The sequence below is a fragment of the Anomalospiza imberbis genome, chromosome 1 (genome assembly GCF_031753505.1).
Source record: "Anomalospiza imberbis isolate Cuckoo-Finch-1a 21T00152 chromosome 1, ASM3175350v1, whole genome shotgun sequence".
Taxonomy (NCBI): Eukaryota; Metazoa; Chordata; class Aves; order Passeriformes; family Viduidae; genus Anomalospiza; species Anomalospiza imberbis.
The window spans coordinates 147,804,922-147,823,088 of record NC_089681.1 but is presented as its reverse complement, the minus strand read 5'-3'; the positions used below and the strand labels follow the sequence as shown (position 1 = coordinate 147,823,088).

The following is an 18,167-nucleotide window of genomic DNA, read 5'->3' as shown; positions in this document are numbered from 1 at the left end:
ACCTCTCCAAATCAGTGGTCTTTCTGCAGGGGAATTATTTTATGAGAAGCAAAAAACAAAGACTGGCAGAACAGGCATTTGCCTCAGGCCCTTAAAACAGCAGGCACTTGGACACAAGAGAAGTCCTTCACAGGAACGGTCTCAGGAGCACTGAGTGGCATTAGCCTTGGGCAAATAATGCTCTTCAACTTGGTGTAAAACTAGAGTTGTTGTAACCTTTTTGATGTTAATTTACAATCTGGACTCCACTGACTACCCCTTGTCTCAGGGGAGTGACAGAAACTTTTCCCTTCAAACTTTGTCGCAGGGAGGAGTTTTCACATCAAGGCAGTGCAGGTGTTTGCTCCCAGCAGAGCTTCATTTCATTTATTCACCTAAACCAGAATTTCCCAAGTAGGATGATATTCTCATTCTTTCAAACATCAATCCAATGTCTTCAGGCACAGACCTGAACATTATTTTCAAACACCAAGCATTGTATCTGTGGAACCAGCCCTGTGGACTTGGCATTAACATTAGTGACCTGTGCTTGTGACTTGGTACATTCTTAGGACACCATTCTCCCCTTTTCATCTCATCCCTAAACACAGGACTGCATGTAGCTGTAACTGAACTTTTTGCTGTGCATTTTAGGAGCAACGCTGACTATGAAGCTATTGTGACCATTTCTGGAATGCTGGAAGAGAAGCCTTGCAAGCTGCACCTCAGAGGGCGAGGAGTGCACCGTGGGAAGGTGCATTAAGCAGGACAATGTGGGACAAATGTCAAGGTAACAGGCTGGATGCAGATGTGCCATCAGCTAAGCCTGTACTTTCATCTACTTCTGTTGTTTTTAGTGGGAACTGGAATTTTACCAGAATGAAAATTTAGGTTATGAGGAAAGAAATTCTCATGGTACCTCAACGAATTGTAATCACACTGTACTGTTACTTTTATTGCTGTGATAAGCTTAGCTTTAGGCTCAGAACAAGGTTTTAAATTGTAAAGCACCTGCGTAAGTCAGGCCAAAGCCCTCTGCAGAGCCCAGCATGCCTTGAATCACAGCTAAAGACTATTCATACCTTAAAGTAGCTTTTGTTCTGCCTCATTTATTTGTTTGACATTAAAATGGACATTGGCACATAATAAAATAAGAATTGGTGAATAGGCCAGCATTTCCCAGGCTGTTTTCTCAGTGCCTTACATGAAAAGGGGAAGAGTCAATTTTCCCTGGTCTCCTTGGAAAATTACCAGCCTGTGTGTTTCATCATGCTTGGGCCTTGAGAACATCCCCTTCAGCAACAGAGGGAGGAACCCTTCTTCCCTTTCATTCTTTCGCCCCACATGGTTCCCATTTACTCTCACTTCTCTTTAAATTACTTAAGTATTATTTTAGCTAAAGGTCGTTGGAATTCCCACTTCTGAGTCTGTTAAATGTTCCACTCCCATTAAATAAAAGGCTTTTGTAAATGTCTCATTATCCCCTCTAAATAATTCAATTTTTTGGCTCTAAGACATGGCCTGTGTGATTGCTGGGTGAGACAGGCTACAGCATGGGATTAAGAAAATGAAGAGCTCTAACTCATCATGACCTTCAACTAGAAATCATCATGAAAAGGAAACAAATGTATTGCAAGAACCCAATTGTATTAAGTGCAAAAACAAAAGTCAGGACAAAGAACTTCAGTTTGTTACAAGTTCAAATCAGCAATGAGTAAATTTCTTTTTCTAGCTGAGTTTCGGTGATCTTCCTATTCAGACAAGAGAAGAAATAAGGGATGACAAAAGACACAGGATAGCACATGTTTGTATTAGCACCGAAGGACTGAGCTGTCACTGATGTTCATGTAGTGCTTGCAGTAAATGTAATGCTGCTATTTGCTTTATGTTAGGTAAGTAAATATGATTAAGCATAAGATTGTCCTTGGAGTCACACAAACTGATACTCAAGACATGTAAAAGAAGGAATGGCCACATCCAAATCCTGGCTTCTAGCAATTCAACAGAACCTTTCCATTCAGGCATTTCCTGTGGAAATTATGTTCCAGTCCTTCCACTTTCCTCTGCTGGAAAGAGGCTTCAGAGCAGCTCCACCAGCAGTGAGCTACAGCCCATCCTCCAGTGTAGGGACAAATTAAGACACAACTTCTGCCTGGGCTAGGACAGACACAGTTGTAAAGGCAAGGATGTCAAGTCTTTGCTTCAAAACAAGCTCTTTTAAACTTCTTACAAAATGGTGAAACCTTCTAAGGAAATGTTGGAAAAGTCTTTTCACGTTGACTGATGTCTTCATTTTGAGTGACTCTTTTTGCCAATTTGTCATACAAAAATACTGTCCCATGAACTATTTCCCTCTGGTAATATTCATAGAGTAAAGAGATCAATTAAATTAAAAATATTCATTCATAATCACCACACCAGGGGCTGTAGTTGAATTTCAGCTGAGTTAATTTCTTATGTCAGGAAGCCATGTGCCAGTTTTGCATTTCCTCACCTTCTTCGCAGAACTGCACCATTAATTCTACTTCACAATTTCTGCCTAAAATTTGTAGCTCTAGTAACAAATCCCAGAACCCACTTGATTTCAGTGGCAATCACTTGCTATGCTTAGGGAAGGCAGAGAGGGAGCTGTGGTGTTGTTCTGTCAGCACTGGAGCTCACTTCCCCGGGTACTCGAACACGGCTGCGGCGCCCATGCCAGTTCCAATGCACATGGACACGACTCCGTACGCTCTGAAACAAAGAACACGTGGAATTAAGGAAAAAGACAGGTTTACATCATCCAGGGAGAAAAGAACACAATCAATTTGAGCTGTCTACTGCTCTCCTGTTTTGCTAGGAGAGCCCCGGGGCATTCAGGTTCAAAGCCATCCATGGGATGGAGAAAGCTTAACCCAAAGGGACAGTTACCTCATCCAAGGGATGGAGAAAGCTTAACCCAAACCGGTGACCCCTGAGCCTGTGGGAGCTGCACAGGCAGCAGGTGTGAGGCCAGTGCTGATGCTCAGCACTCACCTCTTCCCTCTGCGCTTCAGTTCATTGAGCAAAGTGACGACCTGCCGAGCACCAGTACAGCCCAGGGGGTGTCCCAGTGCTATGGCTCCTCCCAGGGGGTTCACCTTCTCCATGGGAATGCCCAGCTTCTCAACACAGTACACAGCCTGCAAAGACACAGGGAATGATTTCATGAAGATGCTCGTGCCTTAGTTCTCAGCTCTCCTCCTCCAGGTCAGAGGCCTGACACCAGCTAGACCATTGTTCTCAGGGGAAAGGAGTGGAACTGATCTAAAGCACAGAGAAGTGAGCTAAAACTGTCCACCTCCTCTCAAACTGAGCCCACACACATTCAGACAACCTGACAATAAATCACAGCCCTGGTGAAACAGATGTTGCAAGTTGGTAGGAGAGTACAATAGCCAATTCTTACTTAGTGGACTTTTTTTTTTTTTCCTAATATTAAGCTGTATAAGCAATGCCCTGGTCATTTTTATTTGAAGGAAAAGGAAAGAGTCTGCACATGTTATTAACATTTGGCTGAAGACGTAATATGCGGAACAAGTTAAAAATCTCAACCTGGAGACCAAGCTGAAACACACTCGGTTGCCAAGCAATGCAGCAACACAAACATGATGCTCACTCACCTGGCTTGCAAAGGCTTCATTAATTTCATATATATCAATGTCATTCAGAGTCAGACCTATGGGCCAGAAAAGTCAGGAGTTAAAAGGAGATATTTTTGCCTCATGACTATATCAGAGAGAGTAATTGCCTGACAGTCTCCCTCTATGAATTCCATCTTAGAGTTCTACTCCATCTAAGAAAGAGGAAGGTCCCTGTGGGGTATCTACACTTGAACAGGTTTATGTACAGCAGTGTCTAAAGACTGCAAAACGTCACAGTTTGTGGCACTGTGTCACTGAGTCTGCCAAGATTCAGATTCCTCAGATTAAGTGTGATTTCTCTGCAGAGGGATTAAGGATTGAAGGGTGTTCGGAGAGTGAAAGATAAAGCTACAGGTGGGCAGGTAGCCAGGCCAGGCTAAATCAGCTCATCAGCTACAAAAGCTGGTTAACCCAATGAGTGTGGTAAAAAACCTAAAATGACAAAATTGTAAAGCGAAAAAAATGTCAAAAACCAAACACAAAACCACCCCCTACACGCTGGTCATGAGAAAGAAGGGAAAACACCACTATGTGAACACTGAATCACTTGCCACCTCTCAACTCTTGTTGAGTCTGTGCAGGGATTTACTCCTGAGGTTCTCAAAGGTGAGTGAATGCCAATTTACACACCAATACAAGGGAAAAGCATTGCAACAATCTGAGGCAGGACCTCTTTTAAGGTTTCAGATTTAACTTCACTGTTCCTGGGGCAAACAGCTGCACATACTTGAGTAATACAACCTTAAATCTCAGTCCAAGGAGTCTGATCTGCTTGTGCCCAGCACTGCCTGAATGACAGGTTGTTCTCACCTGCCTTTTCCACAGCAGCAGGGATGGCATAGGCTGGCCCTATGCCCATCACATCAGGTGGAACCCCCACCACAGCAAAGGACCTCAGCACCCCCAGCACCGGCAGTCCCAGCTGTGCTGCCTTGGAGCGTTTTGCCAGGAGAACAGCAGCTGCTCCATCGCTGACCTGGCTGGCATTCCCTGTTGGAAGAGACTTATTAACATGCTTTTTGTTCTAGTAAAGGCAGGTAAACCAGAAGAACAGCACAAACCTAACAGCTGAGCTGACCTGCTGTAGTGCTTCCATCCTCTTTGAAGGCAGGTTTCAGCTTTGCCAAGCCTTCCAGTGTTGTGGAGGGCCTGATCCCTTCATCTTGGTACACAGTGATTGTTTTTTTGTTGCCCTCATTATCTGCAACAGTGGTCTTCACTGGAACAATTTCTGTTTTAAACAGTCCCATCTGCTGAGCTTTTGCTGCTCTGGTAAAGAGTATGAAAGGTTAAAATATTTTGGAGGTGAAGCACAGGAGAACTAAAGTGAAACTAAAGCAGTTAGAGAATGAACTAAGGTGGGATTTGGTACATCATTGCTGAGTGGTGGTCAAGACAACAGGTAAAATCTTATTTCCATTCATGGAAAGACAAACTTTTTACTTCTACATCAACACTATGGGCATTGTCCCCAAATCTGGGTCACAGGATCACTCATTTCAGAGCAATATCCCCATTCTGTTCCCATCAACACCTCTGTGCCTGACCACCACCAGCCCCCAACATGAGGTTTTATTTTTTTTCAGGGGCATAGCCACATCACAACTGTAAGAGAATAAATGAACCCTGAACTATCAGCAGTCAACAACTGTCATAACCAAGCAGAATACAATTAACTAAGCCAGGATTAGCTCAAGCCATGTAGATTTAATCTTTCCTATTAGCAAGATACTTTAAAAGCCTTCAAAGCAGAGCTTATTTAGATTTACCTTCCAGAGGTAAATGCTTCATTGAGAATATAAATTGGAGACTAAAAGCTTGTTTTACCCCTTCATCACTTTGCACTTTTACCCATAAAATGAAAATATGCAATGCTCCCAGGTAAGCGAGAATTGGAGCAAAGTGCTGAAGGACAGGTCAGTACCTGCACAGATATCCTGATATCCTGAGACCAAGGCCAGAAAGTCAGCCCTTGCCTCCTGTGAGTGTGAGGATCACATTCACATACCCTTTTGGTTATCAGCTCCATGGCAGTGAGAAAGGCTGGCAGGCCAAGTTCCCTGAGCAGCAGGGCCGGAATTTAAAGGTTAACTACCCTGTGCAGTGGCTTCCTGTGTTAGATAAATAATTGGACCAGGCTGATGCTTAAACAGAGCTCTGAAAGCAAGTTTAACTCTTTGATGGCAGAACCTTTACCCTATCACCTGCCGCTGCTCTGGCAGCACAGCCCCATGGATTCTGGGGTCAGTTGACTTTGGCAGTGATTTAACCCAAGAGGAAGGTTATCAGAGGTAGGACTGGACTCACTCAGAGCCAAACACCTGCAGCGAGGACAAGCCACTCTTCTCACAAGCTCAGCAGTTCTCTACCAACAGCCACACTCAACTATTCCCTCATGGGAAAGGCTCCTTCTGCTGCTGCTCCCACGTTCAGGTTCCAGTGATCCTGAGCCAAAGCCACTATGAAAATACCTCACCAGGCACTCGTTCCAGAAACCTCCCTGAGGTTCTGTCACAGAAACACGGAATGGTTTGGGTTGGAAGGGACCTTAAAGATCATCCAGTTCCACCCCCACTGCCGTGGGCACGGACCTCTGGATGCTGGAACAAGCAGGGCACTCACTGTTCAGGGTCTGTGTGCCCAGTGATACTTGTGTGAGATCAGTCACACAAGCCCAGTACAGCTCTGGACTCCAGTTCCCCCATCATGCACAACCCTGCACAGGCACTGCATTTTGGTCTGACCCCCTCAAGCTTCTCTGCTCACTATTAAGGACTGGAAGGCAACACAAAGGCTGCTCTTCACCAGGAAGTGGCAGTGTGTTTTCTAGCTGTTCTTATTTCTAAACTAAAGGTTAAAAACCCCAATAAGAGTAACAAAAAAAAGCATTTACTTTTGTTGGGAAGCCAAGGCAAAGGCATCTTGCTTCTTCCGGGAAACTCCAAACTTCTCTGCCACATTTTCTGAGGTTATTCTGGGGAAAGAAACATCACAGAGTTAATCTAAGGACACATCTAATGGAGCTGCAGTTGGCTTCTACTAAGATCACACGAGATATAAGCAATAGCTTTAGTTTGAAAGCCAACTGCTGCCTTCTCGACTTAGAACTGCTGGCAGAAGCTAATCCTGAATCAAATCTAGGACCAGAACAAGGCTCAAATCCATTCTCCTTGCTCTACAAGCCATTGATCTTAAGACAAGAAAACCTTTGATCAGAGTTGATTTCCCCCCATTTCACGTCATTCATCTTCCACCACAGCCAAGGATGCCAACACACACAGCTCCAAGCTCACCACATTCAGGTTGATTTGTAACTATGGTCTAAGGAGCCAGAGCATCTGTGAAACCCTTAAGCTGTGGGAAGGGGAAACACTTACCCCATAGGAATAAGGCAATCTCGAGCTTTGGGGTTATCCATCATGTTGGAACTGATATCACCGGGGTTATTTGCACTTCTGAGGGACATTGTTTCCACTCTAAACACAAGAAAAATTAGAATTGCTCCATTAAGACTGATCAAAAGTCAGTACCCTGACAACATGCTTTCCCATTATACCACAGAAACACAGCTGCTAATTAGGAACTGGCTGAGGCAGAAGCTCTTTAATCATCAGTTTAAGAATTATTATGAAATGAAAACAGATTGTGAGATTCAATTGGTTCTTGCTTCACTAGAACAGGATACCAATGTCAGCAGTTAATTTCTTGTGTTTCCACAGCTAGGAAGGAATTGCTATGATTCTGGCACATTTGTCCTCAAACATAATGAGGTTCAAGGACTGGAGTTTTCAGTGAGATTGCCAACAGACATAAAAATACCACTCAGATCTTAAGAACAGGTTGGCAGTAGAAAGAGAAGTATTGAGCAAACCATGGCAAAGAGATTTCAGTGAGTTGCACCATTTGTGTTTCGCAATACAAAGAATTTCAGACATGGATCCCACAGGGTGCAATCTTTGACCCACAGATGAATTAACACATTGAAGATACTCAAATTTTTTGCAGAAATACAAAGCCATCATTTAAGACTCATGAGCTTTTGTAAGGTCAATCTAGATTATGAAGCCTACAAATGGGAAGAGGGTTTGAATTCTACTCTGCACCACACAAATATCTTCATGAAGAATAAATAACAAAGAAACTACTCCTGGAAAATGAAAGGCAAGCAGAAAGTAAGGCAGCTGGTAGTAAGTGCTATCAGCAATTTAAACTAGCTCTAAGATCGGACACTCCCTCATTGACATCAGCTGCATCTGCTCCAGAAGGAAGGTACAGGGCTGGATTTTAAATAAGTGAAACCCCTACAGCTACTGTCTTTTGTGTTTGAATCCAGAGTTTCTCTACTCTGTGGAAGAGTAAGACTTAGGATAAACCCAGCTCCCAAAAGCTATTTGTAATTTATGGATTGTATGTCTTCTGCAGGGTAGAGGCCGGACAGCTTCCCACAGCAAAACCCGGTGTCTGGCACACCCAGGGGTGCAAAGCCCATCAATCCCTTTAAGCACAACATCTTGGTGGACATTACTGTGTGCAGTAATAATTAATGAGAGGTTAGAGTCATCAAGCTATAAAAAAGTGAAATCCAGTATTTTGGGCCCAGGATTACTGAATAGGTTATTTTTTTACTCCTTCTTCTGAAGTCAATGTGTATGTGGTCACTAGTATTTCCCCAAAACCAACCTAATGTTTACACAATCCTCCAAAAAATAAATACTGCTTCTGATGTTAGGACTGAAGCACACAGAACAGATCCTGTAAGGCTGCAGAATACTCATTAGCACACATAGAATATTAATTTCTTCATCCAAGAGAGCTGCTGGTCTTTCGAGAGGCTAGTTAATTGGAGATTAGCTAAAAAGTTAATTATGGCAGCCGACTGCACAGGGACAGAGTGTTACCTTCAGGAAGCCTAAGCAAGCACTAGGAAAATACTTCCTTACCCACAGGCCAAGCCAATGTCATACGATCCATTTCGGATGCCACCTGTAACAGCAGTGCATAAATATTCTTACTGTCATCAGCAGCAAAAGCATTTCCAGCCCAGCTGCAGTTTCCAAACACCTGAGCACCCAGCACAGCCAAATGGGCATTTCCTCACCCTCCTGCTTGCCAGAGGGAGAGCCAGGCCAAGGAGCTGATGGGGCTGAAGGCTAATGTGGGGCCAGAGAGAACTGGAAGAGCCCTTCTGGAAGCTGCCCGATATGGAGGTGATGGTGGAACTTATCCCCAGAAAACCAAGTTACTTCTCTAGGGATAAACTCGGCCACTCAAGGAGATAAAAGCATTTAGCTAACACCACACTGCAAATTCCCTACAGCACAAGACATTATCACTGTTTTACTGCTCAGGGAGACTGGAGGACAGGAGGAATGACCCCTTGGGGTGGGACAGGCATCAACTCTGATGCCAGTGCCCACAACACCTACCAGCTATGTTGATAATGGCCTGCAGCCCGGAGGAGCACTGCCGGTTCACACTGGAGCATGGCACAGTCTCTGGAATGCCACTGGAAAACAAGGGAATGCTGGCAAAAACTCAGTGATAAAAAACAACAACAACCCAAAGCTATAAAGAGTGCATTAATCCACCTGATTAAACTTTAGCCCTCAAATTCCAGGCAGATCCCTTTATCCATTTCTTGATCTATTTGGTCCAACACCAAGGGAAAGCAAAGTTCAAAGATAATTTCTTCACTTCATTTGCAAATGGCTCCAAGTGCTGTTTCCCCATGGGTCTGTCTTCAGAAGGTGCTCTGTAAGCAAGACCCTGCCCTAGAGATCCTGTGCTCTGACCCAGGCCAGAAACCCTAAAAAGCTCTCTAATATTAATAATTCTGACAGGCTGTGCCTGCACCTCTCTAAAGTGGTAGTTGTGCAGTGATTGACAGAAGCAAAAAATGGCAACAGAAACTGACTATTTGTAATCTGGGATCCAGCAAAAATATCTGGAATCTGGGTCCAGCACAGTATGAGCCATCGACCAGCACTGAGCAATGACAGAAAAATCTGAGCCCATCCATGGTTTTGGGACCAGACACAGCAGAGAGAGGTGCAGCCTCAGAGAGTGCAGCTGGGAGCCCACAGAACATCATGTCTCTTTCAGAAGCCCAGCACAGGCAGCACAAACAGATTACACAGCTTCACCTGCCTCCCTGTCTCTTTGCCTTCAGCGTTCTCCGAGCGCTCGATCAAAGTCCAGTTTCTAGGCAGAAGGTGATTTGCTGTAATTCCTGGGAGTGCAAGAGCCTCACTGCAATCTCTGACCCTGTGCTACTCCGTGGCCCAAGGAGGAGAGGCAGAACCTCAGTCTAGCTGAGAACTTACCTTAGAAACTGTGCAACTCTTGCAATCAAGGCACCAGCTCCAGGCTGCAGCACATTCCCTGAGTGCAAAGACACAATTCCAGTCAATTGGCTGCACTCCCCTCACAGGCATGGAAGGGATGTTCCCATCACCACAGCTCTGTACTGTGAGAGCCCCACCACCCACAGGGCAGGCGTGAAAACCCAATGCTACACACCAACCCACTGCAGCCCCATGAGACCTGTGAGTACCCACGCGGGGAGCCTGTCCCACAGAGCTGTCCAGGGCAGCAGTTCCACCAGGCAGAGGCTGTCACTCACCCACACAGATGTCTCCCAGCACCTCAGGACGGAGGTTGACATCCTGAAGGACAGCTGTCATCACGGCAGCCAGCAGCTCATCAGGTGTTGTGTCCTAAAAGCAGAGGGGATCAGCACCACCAGTGAACACCAGAAAGTGCCCTGTCACCAGCTGAGCCTCAGACCACTTCAGAGGGCTGGCCAGTGGTGCTAAGGCAGCTTTACTCCACTTCTCAGCTCACTGTGCTTGTTGTTTCCCTACCACAGCAGAATTACCTGCATGTTTTTACCCCAGGTTTCCTTCGGGCACTGCAACACACATGCTGCTTTCTCACCTTCCTTGGATTTATAGGAGCGTGCTCTGCAGGGCCTTCAAAATTACACAACTACAGAGACTTATATGACAAGACCCAGCGAATGGAGCCCCTGCATTTATTTTATGAAAGAAAAGGGTGACCCTCTGCCACTCCAGCTGGTGGGAAGCTCCGCCAGCATGAGGAGACCGGTTGGAAGGATGGCAGGGAACGAGCACCCTTTGGGGTCACCCTGGCACCGTGTTCTTTCCCTGGACGCCGTGGAGGGAGAAGCAGGTTCCAGAAGGGCGGCAGGTCAGTGCCAAGCCGTGCCGGTGAAGCTCCGCGGCCGCTCCGCGTGGCAGGGCAGGGGACAGCGAACTGGGATCGCTCCCCGCGGAGCTGGGGACACATCGGGGGATGCCACTGGCGCTGCCACCCCAGCATTGAAGCCATCAAACAGCGCTGGGCTTCAGACTCCTCCAGAGCAGAGCGCTGCTGTCGGGGGGCGAGCAGGGGCCCAGCTCCCAGGCGCGGAGGCGAAGGAGGGGACGCCGAGCACCTGCGGGCGCCCGGCGGGCAGGATCCCCCGGGCCGTACCTTGAAGCCGCCGCGGCGGGCGCGGCCGATGGCGGTCCTGCGGCCGTGCACCACCACCACATCGTCGGGGCTGCTGGCCCGCGGGGGGCCCCCGGCGCAGGGCACGGCCCTGGGGGCGGCCCCCGGGCCCGGCGCGGCCCCGGCCAAGTGCCCCAGCACCAGCTGCGCCCGCCGCGCCGCCGCCGCCATCTTGTCACGGGAGCGGCTCGCTCCTTTGCATGAGCCCGCCCCCTCATTTGCATACAGCAGAGCGCTATGATCCCTTTTCTCATTTGCATTTCCCCGCCCACCTCATTTGCATGTCCCCGCCCCTCCGGGCTAAGGCGCGCTCCGTCCCCGAAGCCAACAGACATAAACAAAAAATAAAAATGGGGAAAAGAAAGGAAAAAAAGGAGGGGGGAAGAGAAAAAGAAAAAGAAAAAGAAAAAGAAAAAGAAAAAGAAAAAGAAAAAGAAAAAGAAAAAGAAAAAGAAAAAGAAAAAGAAAAAGAAAAAGAAAAAGAAAAAGAAAAAGAAAAAGAAAAAGAAAAGGAAAAAGAAAGAAAGAAAGAAAGAAAGAAAGAAAGAAAGAAAGAAAGAAAGAAAGAAAGAAAGAAAGAAAGAAAGAAAGAAAGAAAGAAAGAAAGAAAGAAAGAAAGAAAAAGAAAGAAGGGGGGGGGAATGGGGGGGAAAAGGTGGGGAAAAAAAAGAACAATAAAAGGGGAAAAAAAGGAGAAAGGGGAAAAAAAAGTGGAAAAGAGGAAAAAGGGAAAAAAGGAGGAAAAGAAGAAAAAGGGGTGAAAAAAGGAGGAAAAGAGGAAAAAGGGAAAAAAGGAGGAAAAAGGGAGAAAAGGGGGAAAATAAGGGGGAAAAGGGAGGGAAAAGGAACAGGGCAGAGAAAAGGCAGGAATTAGGGGAGGAGTGGGAAGAAAAATACTCAAAATTTAAAAATAGAAATAAATAAAATAAATGAAAATTAAGTTTAGAAGCACAAAATCCTGTGTATTGGCAGTGCAGGGTGGGATGTCAGGACCAAGGGACACGCAGGACCATCGGCTCAGCTGCACAGATCCATCTGTTCCAGAAAAACCCAGGAACCATCCAATCTTCGTCACTCTCCGCCTCCACTGCCCCGGGGATGGTCACACCAATGCCCCCTGTGCCCCCCACCCATGCTGGGAGGGGGCTGTACTGCTGAGCAGGGCACAGGCCATAGGATCGCAGGCTGATGGAGTCATGAAGGTTAGAAACGACCTCCAGGATCATGGAATCCAACCATGTTCATCACCAAACCACATCCCCAATGCCACATCCACTCTTCCAGGGATGGTGATTCCAGCACTCTCCTGGACAGCCTGTTCCCATGTCCTGCCCCAGCCCGCCCCCCAAAAGGAATTAATTTCTCCACGGACAGGCGGCAGCGCGCAGGGAAAGCCGCAGGGCCCGCTACGGGCAAAATAAAACAAAACCAAACCAAACAGAAAATGACTTTACATGGTAGAATAATTCCATTTGCTTTTCCTAGTTCCATTCTGTACATCAGAACACTGCAAGGGTTTTACAAACCAGAAAGGCAAAGGCACCTGAGGAGTGTCTCACACTCACACTCACACACACACACACACTCAGACAAGCCACATCCATCCACGGGAGGATTTAGGTGGTTTGAGGGCTCTGGGAGCATTTTTGGGGCAGCCAGGAGCCCCCTTTGGCTCTCAAATCTTTGGAAAGAAGGGAAACACCCTCCCACCACTGAAGGACTGAGAAAACCCAAACCAAACATTTAATGAAAGAAGAGAAAACAGCTTAAAATTGGTTTTGATTTTTTTTTTTTAAGCTTTGGTGAACACACACTTTGTTACCCTCTTCTTCCAAACCCGTCCCCGGACAATGCTGATTTTTTTTTCCCCCCTTTGTGTTTGTTTCCATCCATCCCATATTATTGACCAGACTGGTGGATTTGGTCCTATTCACAGAATAAAATTCTTCATTCCCCTCAGCAAAAGGAGACTTTTCCCCCTCCCCGTGGGGAGCTGCCCATCACCCCCATGGCTGACTGACACAACCCCCGGTGCTGCTCCAGCATTGCCCCCCAGCTTCCCTGAAACCTGGCCTGGAATAAATGGCCTCGATAGCTTTCAGACAGATTTATAGGCAATTCTTTTAGGTATTTCTTATAATTTGCCCTAATACTCAGTGTTTCGTTTTTAAAAACGGAAATAATTCTTAAAATCATAAAATCTTTGAATGGTTTGGGTTGGAAGGAACCTTAGAGCTCATCTCATTCCAGCCCCTTGCCACAGGGCAGGGACACTCTTTCACTAGACCAGGTTGCTCTGAGCCATATCCAACCCTGAGCCTGAACGTTTCCAGAAATGGGACATCCACAGCTACGCTGGGCAACCTCCTAAACCTTGCTTCTCTGTTCAGAGCTGAGGACACGGACGTGCTCTCACCACCACACCAGCGATGCAGTGTCTTGGTCTCTTCCACGTGAAGAATTCAAGGATGTGTTCACACAAGCAACCAATTTGTCACTTTCCTCTTAAGTCTAAGCAACACTTTTCATTTTCACTGAAAACCAGCATTAAAATAAACCTGTGTCTGACACACTGGCCTGAGGATGGAGCCCCCTGGTAGCTGCTTTTTGGACCCTTTGCTGAGTCAGTGGAAACAGCTAATGCAGCAGAGAAGGGGGAGATGGGATGGTGCAATAATTTATCCCAAACCCCACAAGATCTGATTGATTAATTAATTAATTAGCTTCCAGGGACTCTGTGCGTGCTTCCTGCCCAGTTTTCCCAGCAGGTTAAGGCAGGTCAGAGGCTGTAGCCCAGCTCTGCTTTTGACTGGCCCGTTTTCTCATACAACTTCAAACCTACTGCAGGAAGGAATCTGCTTCCAGCTGCCCTCCACTGCTGCAGCTCCACGTTCCCAGCCTGAGGCTCCATTGTCCTGCAGCTGCTCCCTTGGGCACCACCACAGAAGTGATGCTCCTCTCCCCCGTACCTGGGGATGGTCCACAAGGCACAGAGGAGGAGGTGCCCAGAGGAGGACGCACCCAGATTCACAGGCATCAGTCCTCTCTGCCTAATTTTAGGCTCTCTCTTGGGTTTTACAGAGATGCACTGGGCTCTCCCTGCAGCTCCACTTCCAGAACACGGCGGCATCCCTCCAGTCCCAGCGCAGCAGCACGGGCAGGGCTGAGCAGAACTGTGGCTGTGAGCACAGCCATCCTTGCTGAGATTCCCTTCGACTCCCACATGAATCCTGATGGCTCCCAGCACAACCTGGCTGCTGCTCAGCCCTGCCCACCACAGCATTTGAACACCATCCCCATCATTTACCCATCCCTCGGCCCACGGCAGGGGTCCTGGGCATCCGTCCGCGGGCATACCCGGCAGAGACCTCCTGCACCCCGAGAAGACCCCCTGGTTCCCAGACTCACACACGCACACACACACGCGCCAAGGCAAAGTCAACACGGCTGCCGCATCCTCACACCAGATCCGCGCCGAGCGTCACTCCTTGATTGTAACCGCGTAAGGCACAGGACAGCGTGAAACGCCGCCCCGCCGGAGCCGCCGGCTGCTCCGGCGGGGTTGGTCCCCTTGTGAACGGGGACGCCCAGGTCCCCCCGACTCTGCGGTCTGAGGATCATCTCCTCCGGCTTGGCTGAAGGCCCTGTCTGTTCCTCTGCGAAAGGCGGTGATGGCCACTGAGCATCCGCTTCGCCCACCGGTCCTGGGGATGCCGCCAGCACCGCCGCCGTGCTGGGGGGACGTTTCCCGCTTGCCACACTTCCCCCAAGAGAGCAGTTACTTGGCGAGGGGGAATGACCCCGGTACCGCTGGCAGCAGGGAGGTTACGTGGTCCAGCACCCGCACAGGCCGGGAAATCCCTCGCTCTGAATTCCCGACAGTCCCGAGCGCAGCTCGAAAATCCAACAGCGCGGCGGGGCCGAGGCAGCAGCGAGCGAGAAGGGACTGTCAGGACAGCCCCGGGTGAGGTCCGACCTCCCGCCGGCGCTTCCCATGCCCGCTGCCGGCGCTCAGAGCCCGCAGTTGACAAAAGGGTGTCTCAGCAGGTCCTCGGCCGTCGGCCGCCGCTTCTCCTCCACGAAGATCTGCTTGAGGAAGTTGCGGCAGGAGCTGGAGACGCCGTCGGGGAGCTGGGGGTTGGTCGGCTGCGTGGCGATTTTAAAAATTGCCGCCATGGCCTCGAACTCTGCCCAGGGCGGCTTCTCCGTTAGCATCTCCACCACGGTGCAGGCCACGCTCCTGCAACAACGGCGAGCACAGGGTGAGGGACTGCAGAGGTGGCCCCGCAGCGCTGGGATTGCACCTGCCTAAAGGGAACTGTGCAGGGAGCAAGCCTGCGGGAGATGGGCACAAACCCCTGGAATGTCTGGTCCCCTGAAGCTCCCTGGTCACACAGGTCCTTGGCACTCAACTTTCTACTCCCATAGCAGGAGTGAATGCATGAGCCTTGCCTTAAAGCTGGTGGCTTTTCTGCCCACTTTAACTGGCAGGTACTATGTTTCATAAAAGCTCAGGGAAATAATAAGTTAACTGGCAGATATTAAGTCTCATAAAAGCTCACTGGAGCATCCCCTGAAGGGATACCCATGCACAGCTTCAGACAGCACAGTTTCAGCAATGGCATGTAGTTCCCAGGGAAACTGAGCCAGAAGGAAACATATTTGCCCACATCCAACTTCATCTCTGAGGTGTGCCTGAGAGGGAACAGGTGGGATGAGCAGCAAACAAACTGAGAGGTTTCCCTCAGTTTGCTCAAGGATCCTGGTCTCAGCAGAAATACTCTGCCACCTCTATTCATGAATAATCCTAAAAAAATTAAACTTATCCTATTGATCCAAAAAAAATTTAAAATTAAACATTTGCCTCCCATCAGCCAGTGCAGGTGGTGCAGCGTGCATGGACCCCTGCTAAGGACTTTCTAGGTTTTCCCACCCAATTAGGTTTCTCTTGGAAGGATTATTTTTGTTGGCTCTCTTTGCTTGGGCACCCAACAGAAAGCACACTGGGAGGACATTGCTTCCTCCTCATATACTGGGAAGATCAGTAGTGCCACCCCAACTCCTCCAGGTTCCATCTGTCATCCTGCACAGGATGGCATTCACAAGCAGCCAGTGATTTTGGTTGTCTTCGTGCCTGAGCCACATGCAAATATGCAGTAGCAGATTTGGGAAGACCATGAGGATCCCCTGAGCCTCTGAGCTGGGCTTAGTGAACCCAAAATCAGGGCCACCAAAACTCAACAGGTCTTTTAGTGAGCTTTGTTATCAACCTGCTTTCCAGAATCAGAAAGCAGTTATGGGGATGAGCTGGATGTGAGACTCACACAAGATAAAAGCTTCCGAAAGCAAGCTGTGATTCTGAGTGCTCCTGTTCTAGGAATTTAGCTACAACAGGTTTCCTCTGGATATCTGCACAGTTGATCCTAACATGTAATCTCCTATTTTCCATCTTTTGCACTGCTTCCAGCTACTAGCTATACCTGTTGCTCCCATTACAGCTTCCCAAAAGGATTGCTTGATTTAAGTAGCAATGGTGGGGTTTTTATTGCTTTCCTTACCACACATCAGCTTTCCTTCCATAGCCCTCTCCACTGATAACCTCTGGGCTCATCCAGTATGGTGTTCCCGTGACAGATTTAATCCCAGTCCCAGACATGCAGATGGTCTGGATGCGTTTGCTGGCCCCAAAATCTCCAAGTTTCACATTTCCAGCAGAATCTCTCAGAATATTGGCACCTGGGGTGAGAAGCAAAGACAAGACCCCCAAGAAATGAAGCAGGAACCTGAAGTGGCTACAGTGAGGAGAGCAGGAAGGGCACAGGCAGAGAGGAGGAGGCAGAGGGGAGCCCAAAGGGCTGTGGTGGGGCTGGACTCAGCATCATTTCAAATCCTTCTCTCCTAAGGCAGCTGTTCTCCAAGAAGGTTGACTCCCACCAGCATCCCCTCACTCAGCAGGTTTCCCAAAAATGAGCAGTGCATGGGGGCCAACAGATTATCCTGCCCACCCACAGACAGCAGAAAGCAGCATCAGACCTCTCCAAATGCCAGAGCCTCTCAGTTCTTGGCTATGTTACACCAGATTTTCAGACATGTCAGGGCAGTCAACAATAATTCCCTGAGAGAGAAAACAGCCCAAGTTTTTGGTTTCAGCTGCTTGCTCAAGATTTTCATGGCTCAATCTGGTGAAGGGCAGGGGCTAGAATACTTCAAAGAGCAGATCCCAGCACTATGCTGTGCACAAGGATTTGCACTGGGGCAGGGGGAGGCTGGGCTGAACAAACCCAAGCGAACAAGAAGCCTCTCTATTATCCACTCACCTTTAATATCCCTGTGGACAATCATATTGCTGTGTAGGTAGAAGACTCCCTGCAGGATCTGCCTGGTGTACTTCCTTGTGACATTCTCGGTCAGAGCACCGTAGGCTTTTAGCTGGTCCTTTATTGAGCCCTGTTGCCAAGAAACAACACACACCAACCGTAAGGACCAGAGAAACCATCACATCACAGCACCTTCCTGACCACTCTGTCTTCCAACCCAAAAAAAACCCCAAACCCTCTTAGTAGAAACAGCAGAAATCCACCAAGTGGGGAACAGAGCAAAGACTTGACCTCGTGTCCCAGATCGCTGGGGAGATGAAGTGGGGTTTGGTGCCTGGCACAGCTTCCTCCTGCCAACACCACAGACCTTTTTCCCCCTCTAGTGGCTGCAGGGGGGTCACTGACAGCTCACTGAGAAGGACCAAAACTGATGAGGAACTACAACCCAAACGAGAAAATCAACTCGATTAATTAGATTCATAGAATCTTTAAGGTTGGAAAAAAACCTCTGACACCGTCCATTCCAATCATTAACCCCGCAGTGCCAGGTCCACCACTACACTACGTAGTAGTGTTCTTTTGAGCATTTCCAATGATGGTGATTCCACCGCTTCCCTGAGCAGCCTATTCTGATGCTTGGCAACCCTTTCAGTGAAGAAATTGTTCCTAACACCCAATCTAAATCTCTGCTGGTGCA

At 48.1% G+C, this 18,167-nt stretch overlaps 3 protein-coding genes across 4 annotated transcripts in view; 1 reads left to right on the top strand and 2 right to left on the bottom strand.

The window, feature by feature from the left end:
* DLEC1 (DLEC1 cilia and flagella associated protein) overlaps nt 1-1,146 on the top strand; it is a 32,921-nt gene extending 31,775 nt beyond the window's left edge. For both annotated transcript variants that reach the window (XM_068175532.1, XM_068175527.1), the window contains one exon: nt 634-1,146. In XM_068175532.1, the coding sequence (XP_068031633.1) occupies nt 634-742 (109 nt within the window). In that variant the 3' untranslated portion in view covers nt 743-1,146. The remainder of the gene's footprint in view (nt 1-633) is intronic.
* On the bottom strand, nt 1,069-11,356 carry ACAA1 (acetyl-CoA acyltransferase 1). Its single transcript, XM_068175541.1, has 12 exons — nt 11,136-11,356; nt 10,264-10,357; nt 9,965-10,022; nt 9,068-9,147; nt 8,582-8,624; nt 7,019-7,117; nt 6,535-6,615; nt 4,720-4,910; nt 4,452-4,631; nt 3,621-3,676; nt 2,995-3,140; nt 1,069-2,712 (listed from the first exon to the last, which is right to left on the bottom strand). The coding sequence occupies exons 1-12, from the start codon at nt 11,322-11,324 to the stop codon at nt 2,637-2,639; spliced, it is 1,293 nt and encodes a 430-aa protein (XP_068031642.1). The 5' UTR covers nt 11,325-11,356; the 3' UTR covers nt 1,069-2,636.
* Nucleotides 11,357-13,023: 1,667 nt separating this feature from the next.
* Nucleotides 13,024-18,167, bottom strand: part of LOC137464270 (mitogen-activated protein kinase kinase kinase 3-like) — a 77,104-nt gene continuing 71,960 nt past the window's right edge. The window contains exons 15-18 of the mRNA XM_068175561.1: nt 17,471-17,600; nt 16,712-16,889; nt 14,432-15,393; nt 13,024-14,383 (exon numbers count right to left, since the gene is read on the bottom strand). Coding sequence (XP_068031662.1) covers nt 15,165-15,393; nt 16,712-16,889; nt 17,471-17,600 — 537 coding nt within the window. The 3' untranslated portion in view covers nt 13,024-14,383; nt 14,432-15,164. The remainder of the gene's footprint in view (nt 14,384-14,431; nt 15,394-16,711; nt 16,890-17,470; nt 17,601-18,167) is intronic.